This window comes from Mauremys reevesii, linkage group 2 (assembly GCF_016161935.1).
Source record: "Mauremys reevesii isolate NIE-2019 linkage group 2, ASM1616193v1, whole genome shotgun sequence".
NCBI lineage: Eukaryota > Metazoa > Chordata > Testudines > Geoemydidae > Mauremys > Mauremys reevesii.
This window is the reverse complement of record NC_052624.1, coordinates 119094689-119109034: the sequence shown is the minus strand read 5'-3', so window position 1 is coordinate 119109034 and position 14346 is coordinate 119094689. Positions and strand designations below refer to the sequence as shown.

Genomic DNA, 14346 nt, shown 5'->3' with positions numbered 1-14346 from the left:
TCCTGCTTTGATCAGGGGATTGGACTAGATGACCTCCTGAGGTCTCTTCCAACCCTGATATTCTATGAAATTCCCAGAGGATAACTGTCTATAGCATACAAACAATGATTGTATCCAAGAGCTGAATGGTCATGGAGTATAAAATGTACAGATGAAAAGCCATCTAGTTCATCTCTCTCTCTATGCTGGAGGTCCTTCTCCTAGCACTTTTCCTAGTACTGTGTACAAACAAATTTAAAATATGTCAATCAATGGTCAAGCACTACTTGCCCCTTCTCACTCATTAATAGAGCTGGGTGAATTTTTTTGGATGAACAATTTATTCACTAAAATGAAGATTCGACCACAACTATTTGCAACTTCCTGGCATGGTCACAGAATAGTTTTGTCCAAAACAACAAGGGCAAAATGTTCCGGTAACTTTGAAATGAAACATTTCATTTTGGTATTGCCCATACATTTTGTTTAAATTTTGCAGGCATTTTGACAAACGGAAAAGAGAGGATTCATAAAAGAGCTGGAAGGGGCAGGTGGTTGCTACCACCTCCGTCAAGTTTTAGCTCAATGTGTGGGGCACTAAACTGAGATGTCGGAAACCCAGGTTCAACTCCCCCATGCACCTGATGTAGAAAAGGGATTTAAACTTGTTTCCCACATTGCATGAGTGTGCCCTAGCCACTGGGCTATGGGATGTTTTAGTATGGGCATTCTGAAACTGTCCCAATTTTTATAAAACAATTAGTCACTGGAAACTTGAGTCTCTAGGTGAGTGCTCTAATCACCAGGTTATATTCATCTTCACTCTCTTTTTCCTTATCCAGTGTCAATCATAGTGGCAATTCAAGTCCCTACAGAGGGACTATATCTTTCTCTTTATATCCATCAGTGTTCCTCCAACAGATCCATATCAGTGGTTACTACTTGATAATTTTATTTTAATGTTTCTCCCACCACCCATTTGTTTTCCCTTCTTAGGTTGGTTATCTTATTTAAATGATATTTTTACAAAGATTTAATTCTTTAAAATTCTCTTGCTTTGACATCTTCTGTATTTGAGTGTTTGACTTGAAAAAAAATCCTTCTCCACTTGTCTGCCATGCTGAGTCCACCTACATGGAACAGCTCAGTTTGCTGGCTACTTCTGCCCTTACTTGAAACATTAGGTTACGTAGCCAGATGTGGAGGGCAATTACCGAAGAGGCTGTCAAACCTGCCAGAGTCTGGTGGAACTGAAATTGATGGGCAGCAGAGAAGGTAGGGCCAGCCGCTGGTGCTATGCCTCCATCTTCCCTGCTCATTACCCCCCTTCCTGCAACTATGCTCACCATTAACAATTTCAGTGCCCTTGACACGCTATAACCAGCCCCCACCTAGGGGCAGAGCAGTTTAAAAGGGTCCCCACTGGGACTCCAGAGCCTGGAGTCAGTAACCAAGGCATCTAGGAGTACTACTATGTGGCGCTTATACTGTATGTGCAGTTGTATTAAAAATACCAGTTCTCAGCAAGCCCATGAGGATTCTATGGCCTCTTTATGTAACCAATGAACTAGTTATAGCTCTGTCCTCTGCATCAATGATTCGAGCAAGTGCTGCTCCACCTTAGCTATATTCGCACCCTCAGACTCCTATTAAATCTAGCCAATAGTACAATTTTGAACATTTGTCACTTGCAGATTTAAGAAAGGAGAAAACTAACTTTAGAAGTTTATCATGGCTTGTATTTTAATTGCTCAACAAAAACTCTTATGCACAACACTAACAAATAGCTCCATCCATAATTCTTGTGTGAATCCTTTCAGCATTCATTGTTTAAAAAACAATTATAATATGCATATGAAAATTGTTTTGTAACCTGTTGCAATGTCTGTTAATCAAAAGTAGATACTACAAAAGTCAGTTAGATGGTTTTAATGTCAAACAAAACATCACCAATTTAAAATCTAATTTTTACATAATTTCTGTGTAAATATTGGTGACAGATTATGAATTTTATTAGTGATATTTTTATATTTACATAAATAGATATTTCATGAACATAACTATATTTAGTGTTCTTAGCACTGATTAAATTAAATGTTTCAGTTAGTTAATATGCATCAATATTCTTCCTTTCTACTCCTTCTTACAAAACTATTCAATCTTGTAACTTGGTCTCTGTCCTTTGTAGAGACATAACATTCTAGAGTGGCATATTCAATTTAGAGATTTCCACATTTACAAGCTCTTAGAATTTGCAACAACTTTTTGCCTCCTTCGTTTCTGTGGTGCTTGGCGGTGCGCTCTTCAAATTGGTACTTCTGAAAGGTGACCTACACATCTCCCTATGCCACTATTCTCTCTAGCCTTATTCCTATCGATCCAGAACCAGCTAAGCACTTAAGCACGTGCTTAACTCTAACTATGTGAGTAGTCCCCTTAAAGTCAGTAAAACCATTCATTCACAAAGTTAAAGGGTTGCTTTGCTGAATTGGAGTCATAACAATGTTACTGCAACAACCTCCTGCACACAGTGTACTGAGACACCGTGGTTAGCACCGAGCTTTGCAAATTTTCTTGTGTCCGCTTGAGCTCTATCATCCATGCCCCAGGCTTAAAAATACTGGAATATCTTTATCCAGCAGCTACCTCCTGGTAGGCACAGATTCTTGTGGTTTTATCCAGTATCCAGGTGCTACAAAAAAAGAGAGAAAGAGAGAGATCATTTATTATTTGTTTCTGGCAGTGCCCACAACATGCTCAACTAACAATCATAGCAATATTTTAAAGAAAATGGACTACATTCGTCATTAGGCACTAAGCTCCTGACTTCAATGTTCAATGCTGTTGCACTCGATTTCATCAGTGGTCAATTTGATCCCATGACTCAACAACAAGCTGAAGGAGAAGACCCTGATTATGGAGTCCAGCCCATGTAGTCTTCTCCTCTAACCAGAGCGCTGATTCAACAAGGTACTTAATTACATGAGTAGCCCATTGATTTCTATGGGATTATTCACGTGCTTAATGTTAAGTGCACAGACTCATAGACTTAAATGCCAGAGGAGACCATCATGATTATCTCCTCTGACTTCCTGCACATTGCAGGCCACAGAACCTCACCCACCCACTCCTATAATAGACCCCTAACCTCTGAGTTACTAAAGTCCTCAAATAATGATTTAAAGACTTCAAGTTACAGAGAATCCACCATCTACACTAGTTCAAACCAGCAAGTGACCTATGCCCCATGCTGCAGAGGAAGGCAAACAAAACCCCCCAAAAAACAGGGTCTTTGCCAATCTGACCTGGGGAAAAAATCCTTCCTGACCCCAAATATGGTGATCACTTTTTAGGGTAGGTCTACACTACGAAATTAGGTCAATTTTTATAGAAGTTGATTTTTAGAAATCGATTTTATACAGTCAATTGCATATGTCCATACTAAGTGCATTAATTCGGTGGAGTGCGTCCTCACTACCGCGGCTAGCATTGACTTACAGGGCAGTGCATTGTGGGTAGCTATCCCACAGTCCCCGCAGTCTCCGCACCCATTGGAATTTTGGGTTAAGCTCCCAATGCCTGATGGGGCCAAAAACATTGTCGCAGGTGGCTTTGGGTACGTGTTGTCAGTCGCCCCTCCCTCCATGAAAACAACGGCAGACAATTGTTTCGCACCAGACACCAGGGCGATTAGAAGAGCACAGCAAGGTGCGCTGCACATCAGTGAGGCTTTGAAAACCAGTTTCATGACTGGCCAGGCTTCGGTGTGACAGTTGTGTGTTTCTCCTTGATGCAAACTTGCCCCCTTTGTTGATTTTAATTCCCTGTAAGCCAACCACCCTCCCTCCTTCGAAATAAAGTAACTATTGTTTTGAAACCAGGCATTCATTCTTTATTAATTTAAAAAAAAAATGAGATAACGGACAAGGTAGCCCGGGTGGGGTGGGGGAAGAGGGAAGGACAAGGCCCAATTGCTTATTGTAGCCACACTAAAAATCAAACTGTTTGACTGACAGCCTTCTGTTGCTTGGGCCATCCTCTGCAGTGGAGGCTGGGTGCCCGGAGCCTCCCCCAGCCACATTCTTGGGTGTCTGGGTGAGGAGGCTATGGAACATGGGGCGGAGGGTAGGCGGTTATACAGTGGATGCAGCAGGGGTCTGTGCTCTTGTTGGCTTTCCTGCAGATCCAACAGATGCTTCATCATGTCCGGTTGCTCCCCCATTAGCCTCAGCATTGCGTCCTGCCTCTGCTCTTTGCACTCACTTAATTCTTTCCCGGCCTCTGCCACTGAATGCCTCCATGCATTAAGCTGTGCCCTATCAGTGCGGAAGGACTGCATGAGCTTGGAAAACATGTCATTGCGAGTGCGGTTTTTTTCGCCTTCCAATCTGCGATAACCTCAGGGACGGAGATGATAGGGGGAGCGTAGAAACATTCTACACTCTACAATTCTGGGGGGACTGCATAGTCACTTGTGCTGCTGAGTTCGCCATGCTGACCAAACAGGAAATGAAATTAAAAAGTTCCTGGGGCTTTTCCTGTGTACCTGGCTAGTGCATCAGAGTTCAAAATGCTGTCCAGAGCGGTCATAATGGAGCACTCTGGGATAGCTCCCGGAGGCCAATACCATTGATTTGCATTTGCACTACCCCAACTTCGACCCAGCAAAGTCAATTTTAGCGCTACTCCCCTAGCCAGGGAGGAGTACAGAAGTCAATTTTAAGAGCCCTTTAGGTCGACAGAACAGGATTGGTTGTGTGGACACATTCATTTTTAAATTGACCTAACGCGGCTAAATTCGACCTAATCCCGTAATGTAGACCAGGCCTTAGACCCTGAGCAAGGCATCTGGCAAGACCCAGGAGCCAGACACCTGGGAAACAATTCTCTGCAATAACACTGAGCCCTCCCCATCTAGTGTCCCATCATCAGCCTGTGGAGATATTTGCTACTAGGTACATGCTTAAGTGCCTTGTTGAATTGGAGCACCAACATTCTAAACTTGACTATGAAGAGGCCATTTACTGACACAAACCCTTCTATGATACACATCTCATTATTAAATGTATTGTTCCCACAACTGTCAACCTGTACTTGACTATGGCACGATTTCTGCTTGTAAGCTTTCACAGTTGTTTCCCTTTTTTATCAAGCCCCTCACTTCCTCCCCAATTCTCTCCTCTGGATAAATTTCATGTATATTTCTAATTTTGAATCCAAAGATGAAAAGTCAAACTATAAATCAGTCCCCAAATGAATTATATACTTGGTTGAACACCAAGCCCCCATACTCTCTTCATGAATACTTGTGCTGCTTGTCCCTTGCAGTCCAAGTGAGGTAAATTCTCCGCCAACTAGACCTCATTATTCACCCCCAGGAGAACAACCTATCAGCTGATATTTTGAATTACATAATGAATTATACAAACTTCCTATAGGTCCCTGCACACCCACTATCTATTTTCTCTAATCTTTACCATCCCTCAGGGGGGTCTCTCTTGCCTCCCCATACAAATTCCATTTCACAGTATGTTCCCTTAATGACTAATTTACTTGGCGGGGGAGGGGGAGGAGGAGGAAACAGTTACTGCTAATTGATTACCACAATTAATCTGAACTGCACAATCTTTTCTTTTCACCATAATCATAGCTAATGTTCAACTGTTTATTTAAATCCTTTCTAGTTAATCTTCGATTACGTTTCATGTATCTAAGTCCTTTGGCTCTACATCTATTAGAGAAGGTCCTTCTTTTCTCACTCTCCTTTTCTTCAGTTTCACTGTCTGCCATTACTTTTTTGACCAGCTCTTCAACAGCTGCTACCACGGACTTTTGCATGCTAGAGCGTTGGATCTCTATCCAGAGTGTAGTTTTCCCTTCCCTAGAGACTCTCGCTGTACAAATCTGATGCTAGAAGCTGAAGAAATTTTCTGCTACAGCGAATCTCTGCCCTTCTAATTGCAGCTTTAATTTTACTCAACTCTTTACTCTTTTTAAAAATTAGAGCAGATGATCTAGGAGAAACTGAAGATTGTGGCCTTGGAGTATAGACTCTGGGTACTATCTAGCCTTTTTTCATAATCAAGACTTTTTTTTGGTAATGGTGAAAGCTCATAATGAAATCCCTGGATCTGCTATTAGCCTAAGGCGGGGTACTCTATTTTAATCTCTTCCACAGACTTGAAATTTAACAACTAATTCATAAAGGTTTGTAAAAAGAGAATAGGATTTTCTTCATCTTTTTCAGACACTTTTTAAATTCTCATGTCCCTTCTTCTCTCTTTTGGCTCCAGCAAATTTACACAATGAAGAAGCAGCTTTCTCTCTTCTCTGATATTTCTCTCAATGCAGCATCCAGCCTAGAAATTCTATACTCACTTCCTCTTTAATTGCAGAAATCTTGGAGAATAAATCAGTCCTCAGTGCTGTGAATTCAGACCATAAATCTCTGATATCTGCTTTAGTAATCAAATGACTTTAGCCTTGTATCCTTTGCCTGTTATGGGAGCCATGCCTTCTGGTGCCCTGCTTTTGGGGTGTTACAGTGAGGTTAGGATATGGATGGAGACAGATTATTCAATAGAATAATCCCCTCAGAGCTCAGACAACCGTCTTGCTTGGGCCCCCATAGGTTGGTCCTCTGTTCTGAATTTTAAGGGTGAAGGAGTAAGTTAATGTATGTTTCTCTGTGTTGTACTGAGCTAGGTTACAGGATGCAATGTTTTCAGGGAGAGATGACATAACTGAAGTACAAATAAACCTTTCTTTCAACAATAAACTTTATTATGAACAGGTTGGCTGCCAAAAATATAATATACACATCAACTTGTCCAAAGGTTCTTGTAGTGAATTTCATATATATTTGCCAGAAGCAGTGACCTTGGCAGGAGGTGCTGGGTACCAGTGGGCTGAGGGCACAGTCAGTCAGCAATTGAGTTTATAGTTCCAAAAACCCATTAAAAAGCAACAGGTGGAACCATCTGTCTTCCCTCCACAAGTCTGTCTCACGTTGCATTTAGTTAGACATGTAATCACCCATTTATTTCTTACTATTCTACTAGTGCTTTTTCTGCCTGTCTTTATTTTCCTTTCAGAGTAGCAGCCGTGTTAGTCTGTATCCGCAAAAAGAACAGGAGTACTTGTGGCACCTTAGAGACGTTACATTACTATGAGCCATTACAAACACTGCATCTATCTCCCTTTGTAAGTATTCTCACACTTCTTATCAAACTGTCTGTACTGGGCTATCTTGATTATCACTTCAAAAGTTTTTTTTCCCTTACTTAATTGGCCTCTTAGAGTTGGTAAGACAACTCCCACCTTTTCATGCTCTCTGTATGTGTATATATATCTCCTCAATATATGTTCCATTCCATGCATCCAAAGGAAGTGGGCTGTAGCCCACGAAAGCTTATGCTCAAATAAATTTGTTAGTCTCTAAGGTGCCACAAGTACTGCTGTTCTTTTTATTTCCCTTGTACTACATCTCCTTAAATCTGTATACTCTAATTCCACACACAGATCCTCCTTGCTTTTGTGCTTGTTGTTGATTATTCTGGGAGTGTGGACTTGGGTGGGCAGTCTGCACACCTTCCCTGAAGAACTGGATCATCCACTCCAGTGGTTGAATTAAAAATAAGGAAGTTGGTAGGTATAGCACTCCATCACACAAGCTGGGAATGCAAACTATTTTGAGAAAGATAACGATGCCAATACATTTTGAATACCAAGCTTTAGTGTAAGCATAGCCTGGTCCCTAGAGTGCAATGGTAAGGTCAGCCCCCTTCTTACAGCCTCATGCTCAGGACTTGTCCCTAGCAAGATCAAGGAGTGATAGGAGAAGCGACTAATGGGGCAAGAAGAGGTTTGGAGGCATGCTATGATCAGAGCAAATTTAGTAATTATTTAAAATTTAGGCAGTTGAATTGTTACAGGCAGCCATCCTCTGGGAAACATCACCTTCCTCACCAGAGGAAAAAAGGAATTATTCCAAAGAGTTAGTGATAATCCTCACACAAATGCTGCAGCATTATTTTCCCATATGGTTACCCCACAGCTGCTCATGGATTGGAGGGACTTTGTTAGCCACTGTAGGGTTCCAGGGATAAGCTAATTGTCATATAAACTTAATAGCAAATCTTTCAATAGTTTTTCCCCATTTACAGAATAAGGAGAACACCACACGTGAGAGATGCTAAATGCATACTCTAAATGCACTTGATACTAAATGCACTTCTGGAAGGTGCTCAGACTTCCTGTTGATAGGCATGGTCTAAGAATCTAAATAAAACAGATTAGTCTAGAAAGATTGGAGTATAGGCATTTCTCTGATATTGCTGTTTAAGACTGCTGCAGTCTAAGGGAAAATAAACAGAATTATGCTAGGCAGCTTGTGGTTGTTGCACCTCAATAGATTTCCAAAATTGTGTTTACAACTGTCTAAAATTATCTGTCTTGCAATTGCTTGGATGTTGCTTTTTGAAATGCCAGCACGATGCTGCTCTTCATGTCTGCAAACCAAAGACATGATTGTCAGCTCTTGGCCTCGTGAAGTGGGTCTTCAGTAGCTCAGCCCTCCGGCCAAATCACAAACAGTCCAGTGCATGAAGGAACTCCTTCTGCAGTACCAAGGTTTCAACTAATGGTTAGACCTCTTCAGGGTCTTCAGCCCTGTCCTGGGGCCTTTTTAAACTCCCACCCCCTTTCTTGGGCTTTTAATGCAGAGTCTTATCCCTTCCTTGGGGCTTAGGCCACTTCGCCAGTGGGGGGGCTGAGGCCCACCCACTACTCCAGGTCCCAACCCAAGGATCCTACAGACAGCAGCCACGTACTGCTTCCTCTAATAGTTGCTGTGCGACTCCCTGGGCCGCTTCCCACATAGCCCCTTCCACTTCACCCTTAACTCAGGGCTGAAGTTCTCAATTCTTCTCCTTACTCACCCAATGCCACCAGAATCCATCTTCTGGTTCTCCCTTGAGCTCCAGCAAAGAGCATCCTTCTTTACTCCTCTGGTGCCAGCCAGGAACTGACCTGCTCAGGCCCTGCAGTGCCTCTTAACTGAGCCTGCTGGACTCAGATTGGCTGCTTCCCTGCAAGCTTTCTAGGCAGGCCTGGAGGACCTACCTTCACTGCTTCTTTTCTGGAGCAGGGTGTGGTAGGACTGCGAGGCCACCAGCAGGGGGCCTCAACAGCCCCAGTATACCCCACCACAAGACCTAAATGTGATGATATACCCTAGGGCAGGGGTAGGCAATCTATGCAACGTGTGCCGAAGGCAGCACGCAAGCTGATTTTCAGTGGCACTCACACTGCCCAGGTCCTGGCCACCAGTTTGGGGAGATCTGCATTTTAATTTAATTTTAAATGAAGCGTCTTAAACATTTTAAAAACCTTATTTACTTTACACACAACAATAGTTTAGTTATATATTAGAGACTTATAGAAAGAGACCTTCTAAAAATGTTAAAATGTATTACTGGCACACGAAACCTTAAATTAGAGTGAATAAATGAAGACTCGGCACACCACTTCTGAAAGGTTGCTGACCCCTGCCCTAGGGTTACCACCTTTGAAATGCAAAAAAACCCTGGCACCCACCCCCTACAAGAAAAGCCCACAGCAACCTCAGCCACCAACCATAAGGCAACTCAGCAACCCACCATCCCTTGAACAGCCACTTATAGTATCTAGAGAGAAAACACATATAGATAAGGTTAAGGAGACGTGCAATGTTATCACTCTCATGTGACTCAAACCCTCTCTCACACATGCGCGCAATGTGATTGCGTGTTTTAGGCAGATAGCTGCCGTATTTTCAACAGTTTTGATCTGTTATCGCTTAAACTATGGAAGTGGGAACACTGCAACATCTTGAGCCGGACACGGAAACTTTTACCATTAGATATCCCAGAGTATTGTCATAATAATGCAAATCTTTAAACCTATGTTAAAAAAACCAACAACCTGGTACATTAAATTATTTTTCTGGCAACTGGCAAATCCATAAATAATGGCTAGGCTGGTCAAATACTGTTCATGTGGTAATGCTATATACCCGTGTTTTTCTTTTGCAGTCACCCTACTCTGCCTGAATCTCCAGCTCACTCCATATCAGAATCCAAACATCAGCCTCTGCCCATCTGGCACTATGCTCATGTCATAAACAAATAGTTAAGGGTTAATGCCTCTTTTACCTGTAAAGGGTTAAGAAGTTCACCTAGCCTAGCTGACATCTGACCAGAGGAACCAATGGGGGGAACAAGATGTTTCAAAAGGAAGGAGGGAAGTTTTCCTTTGTTTAGTCGTTTTTCAGTTTCAGACGGAATGAAAAAGATCAAGGAACCTGCCTCTTATCAGAGTAGTAAGTTTTAGAAAGGGATAAATAGGGTTATGTTTATTTTCTTTGTAACTTGCCTTGGTACCATTAAGGGAATTATCAAATTTGGGTATTCTTGTGTGTATTAAGATTTTTGCCCAGGCGAACATCCTCTGTGTTTGGAATCTATTGTCTGTGAGAGTAGCTGATATGCTAATCTCTCCCAGAGGGTTTTCTTTTACCTTTCTTTTCTTTAATTAAAAGCCTTTTTCTTAATACCTGATTGATTTTTTCCTTGTTTTTAGATCCAAGGGGGTTGGATCTGGATCCACCAGGAGTTGGTGGGAGAAAGGAGGGGGGATGGTTAATTTCTCCTTGTTTTAAGATCCAAGGGGTCTGGATCTGTGTTCACCAGGAAATTGGTGAAGTCTCTCAAGGCTACCCAGGGAAGAAAAGTAGTGCTTGGGGGTGGTGGCAGCGATACCAGATCTAAGCTGGTAATTAAGCTTAGAAGTGTCCATGCAGGTCCCCACATCTGTACCCTAAAGTTCAGAGTGGGGAAGGAACCTTGACAGCTCATAAGAAGGCTTTTCGTGCCTGAGACATTGATAATCAAAGTTATCCAGAAGTTGCCACAGGTATATCACCAGAAATTCTCTATTCTGAAAATGGAAACTTAGCTCCCGGGTGTTTTCACTGGTATTTGTACTGAAAAAGAAGCTTTTGTGCAAGTTGATTCTTGTGTAGTGGGGTGTAGAAAATGGACCAGACAGTACCTCAGCAACCACTAGCTGTGACATTATTGACATGAACTGTGACCAATATAGATCATTGTTGCAACCAAGGTCCTATAGTTGCACCAAATCTTGTACAAAGGATGTCCAGTAAGGTGTCTATAGAAAGGTTACAATTTGCTGGTTATGATTATGCTGTCTGTATGTGTGTATCATTTTTGTAGTTGAAGTTATGAATATTGGCTATGTATTTGTATGTCAATGTGTTTGATTCTAAGTAGCATTAGTGAAGCATTTGGTCAGCTTCTTGAGAAGCTGGTTTGGTCTGCAAAGGACCCCAGCCGTGGGCTCTGACAGCCCTGCTCTAAGCACTTCGCCATGAATTGATACTCTCAGTTGTGGCCTGCCAGAGGCCGCTTCGTTACACTAGTGCACAACAAAATGGCAGTGGGCGGACTACTTGTACCTGTGTTGAGGTACATAATGAGATACCATCCACATTATCACTTAATTTATCAAGGCTGGAATGATTGAGACTCAGTCATTATTTAGACCAGCAAAATCAAAATGTACTTTGAACATTACTTAGTATGACCAATAAACTACTGAAGCAGTTTTGTGAGTAGATGCAAGGTGTATTTCAATAAGGTGAAGGGGAACACATGGTACATAGCATGATAATTTCTGTGGGTCAATGAATAACATTCATTTCCCTCTTAAAGTACGAATCCAGGCTCAGAAACACTGCCTGGAGCAGGCTTTGCGCCTGTCTCCCAACCCTGTACAGGCAGAGCAGCCAGAAATGCATCTCTGCATCTGGCTGGGACCTTGTTAGCAGGAGAAATGCATACTTTTCCACTGCATGTATTGTGTTCACCAGTCTCATGTCTGGGGATGATGGTAACAAGGGGCAGCATACACATAGTTAGGTAATAGTAATGTCTTTCTCATTGTTTTGATTTCATTGGTGTATTTGGGAGGCTGTTTTTCCAGGATTTGTGGGGAAATGGTTACCACTGTCACAACTAAAACAGTAACCTTGCAGCTACACCAACTAAAAACAATCCCCCCAGAAAACTATAACATCTATGACAGAGAGCCAGTTGAGTCAGGTTGCTAAATTGCTAAACTGGGAGCCTGAACTGCCCTCAGGTAGAGGAACTAGAGGTTATTGTCCTATACAGAGGGTCCAATTGTCATTCAAGCGACAGAAGTTGCTCATGGTCAGTACAAGGGGTTTTGGGGCACAGAAAAATAATGGAATTGGTTATTTCCTACATTCGGTGAAATAACTGATTCTACTGCTTGAGACAGACCGACACCCCAAATCTGCCATGGGATCCCGGGTCTTTGCAGACTCAGCAGCCATAGAAGGATCTGAGAGCTGTTATACCATCATAAAGACCCCCATCAGGAGAAACTGTGTAAGGCCAGTTAGCCTTGGCTGGAGGTGAAGTATTGTCAGTCTTTCAAAAGTTTCTGTAATTGTGAATTTACAGAAAGAGAGTTTCTCCAGGTGGGTCTTGAGACACTCACTAGCAACGTTCAAATGATCCCCTCTTCTTTCTATCCAGAATGTAACAGGCAGGGCTCAGCACTGATGTTCATGTACTGCAAAAATGCAGCGCAACATGTACAGTACCCACTACTCCACTAAGTAGCATATTTGATGACCGTAAGAGGTAAGAAATTGGTCTGCTTCCAGGGATGGACAAGGAGCAATCCTAGCTATCTCATTATGAGATTGAGACCTACCTCATGTGAAAAACACGCCCCCCCAGTGGCTTTCAGTGTAAAATGCAATACATTGTTAATTTAAAAACTTTTTGAATTAACCAAATACACACTAATCTGTTTGAAATCCATAAATACTATCCCTATATAATGACAGGTTTCAGAGTAGCAGCCGTGTTAGTCTGTATCCGCAAAAAAAACAGGAGTACTTGTGGCACCTTAAAGACTAACAAATTTATTTTAGCACGAAAGCTCATGCTAAAATAAATTTGTTAGTCTTTAAGGTGCCACAAGTACTCCTGTTTTTTTATCCCTATATAAAAATCTTATAAATTCTCTGCCTTTTTACTTTGAAATCTTCACTACAGTCTGAAAGAGAGAGAAATGCAAGAATCTTTAAACCAACACATAGCATGTTTGCATATACTGTACTTTACCTAGTTTAAAAAAATTGCTTGAAGTTGATCTGACAACATATGAATAATACTTACATTGAGAATTGCCAGGAGGTCTGGTATTACTAACACTACTCTCAAAGGAAGAGTGAAAATTGTGTATGGTTTCCTGTAAAATCTGCCTCTCTCGTCCCTGTAAAAGAAATAGATTTAAACAAAAAAGGCATTCTTAAATTTCTCATTCAATAATGCATTTATTAAGGTTAAACACAAATATGAAAATTTGTGTCTATCCTGGAAAGCAATTATCACATTGAAAGTGTAATGAATTGAACATAATAAAAAATTATGCCCTGCAAACACAGAGCAATATATATTTAATTTTTTTTATTTTATTTTCTTAATTTTGGAAATGATAGAATTCAGATTTACTTGGATTTAAAACAAAACAAAAAAATCAATTCTGTTTCCCTACTTTACCTTCACAGAGCCATACTGTAGACAATGTGCACCCAGCCATGGCCATGGAACCTATTGGGAATAGCTGGGAGACAGAGATGCAAACATGTTCGTCTAGCCCTACATTCCATGGGCACAAAGTATAAACAGCACATTTCCTGTCAAAGTCCTTCATTTCCGCGTTCTACCAGCTATAACCAATCCTCTTCCTTTCCATCAGGATAGTAGGGCAATTTGTAAGATTTAATTTTTTCATAATTTTAAGATTTTTTTAAATCGTTTCCACCATTTTTCATCAAGTTTCTCCCTGTTTTATGCTCTCAACTTTAATCAACAATGGCAAATCTATCCAAAACTTGGATTTTAAAAAAACTTGGCTTTTATTCCTCTAAACTCTCTGTTTCTAACAGATACAACGTATGTCTGTTATGCGTAGAGAAGTACATTCAGACAAACCTGTGAGGTCTATAAGTGCTTTTCAAAAAATGCTAAAACAGACAAACAGATTTGTCTCCAGAATTTGCTCTTACGAGAGGTTCTAAAAATATATGAACTGGAGAGATCTTTCTGACACTTAGTAGATTTACTTGTCAATTCTCAAAAAATCCATTCTGTGCTCAAAAAGTAAGTGTTGTAACTTTAGGGAGGACATGCTATATTCTTAATATGAGGTTATATCCCTACTTTAAGGGCAAAACACAATTCAGCCTTAACTATGAAACCCAGTAAG

The 14346-nt window shown here is 41.3% G+C and overlaps 1 protein-coding gene across 3 annotated transcripts in view; it reads right to left on the bottom strand.

The window, feature by feature from the left end:
- Positions 1-1720: 1720 nt before the first annotated feature.
- ANKS6 (ankyrin repeat and sterile alpha motif domain containing 6) overlaps positions 1721-14346 on the bottom strand; it is a 91096-nt gene continuing 78470 nt past the window's right edge. For all 3 annotated transcript variants that reach the window (XM_039526496.1, XM_039526495.1, XM_039526497.1), the window contains 2 exons: positions 13254-13350; positions 1721-2671 (listed from right to left, as the gene is read on the bottom strand). In XM_039526496.1, the coding sequence (XP_039382430.1) occupies positions 2622-2671; positions 13254-13350 (147 nt within the window). In that variant the 3' untranslated portion in view covers positions 1721-2621. The remainder of the gene's footprint in view (positions 2672-13253; positions 13351-14346) is intronic.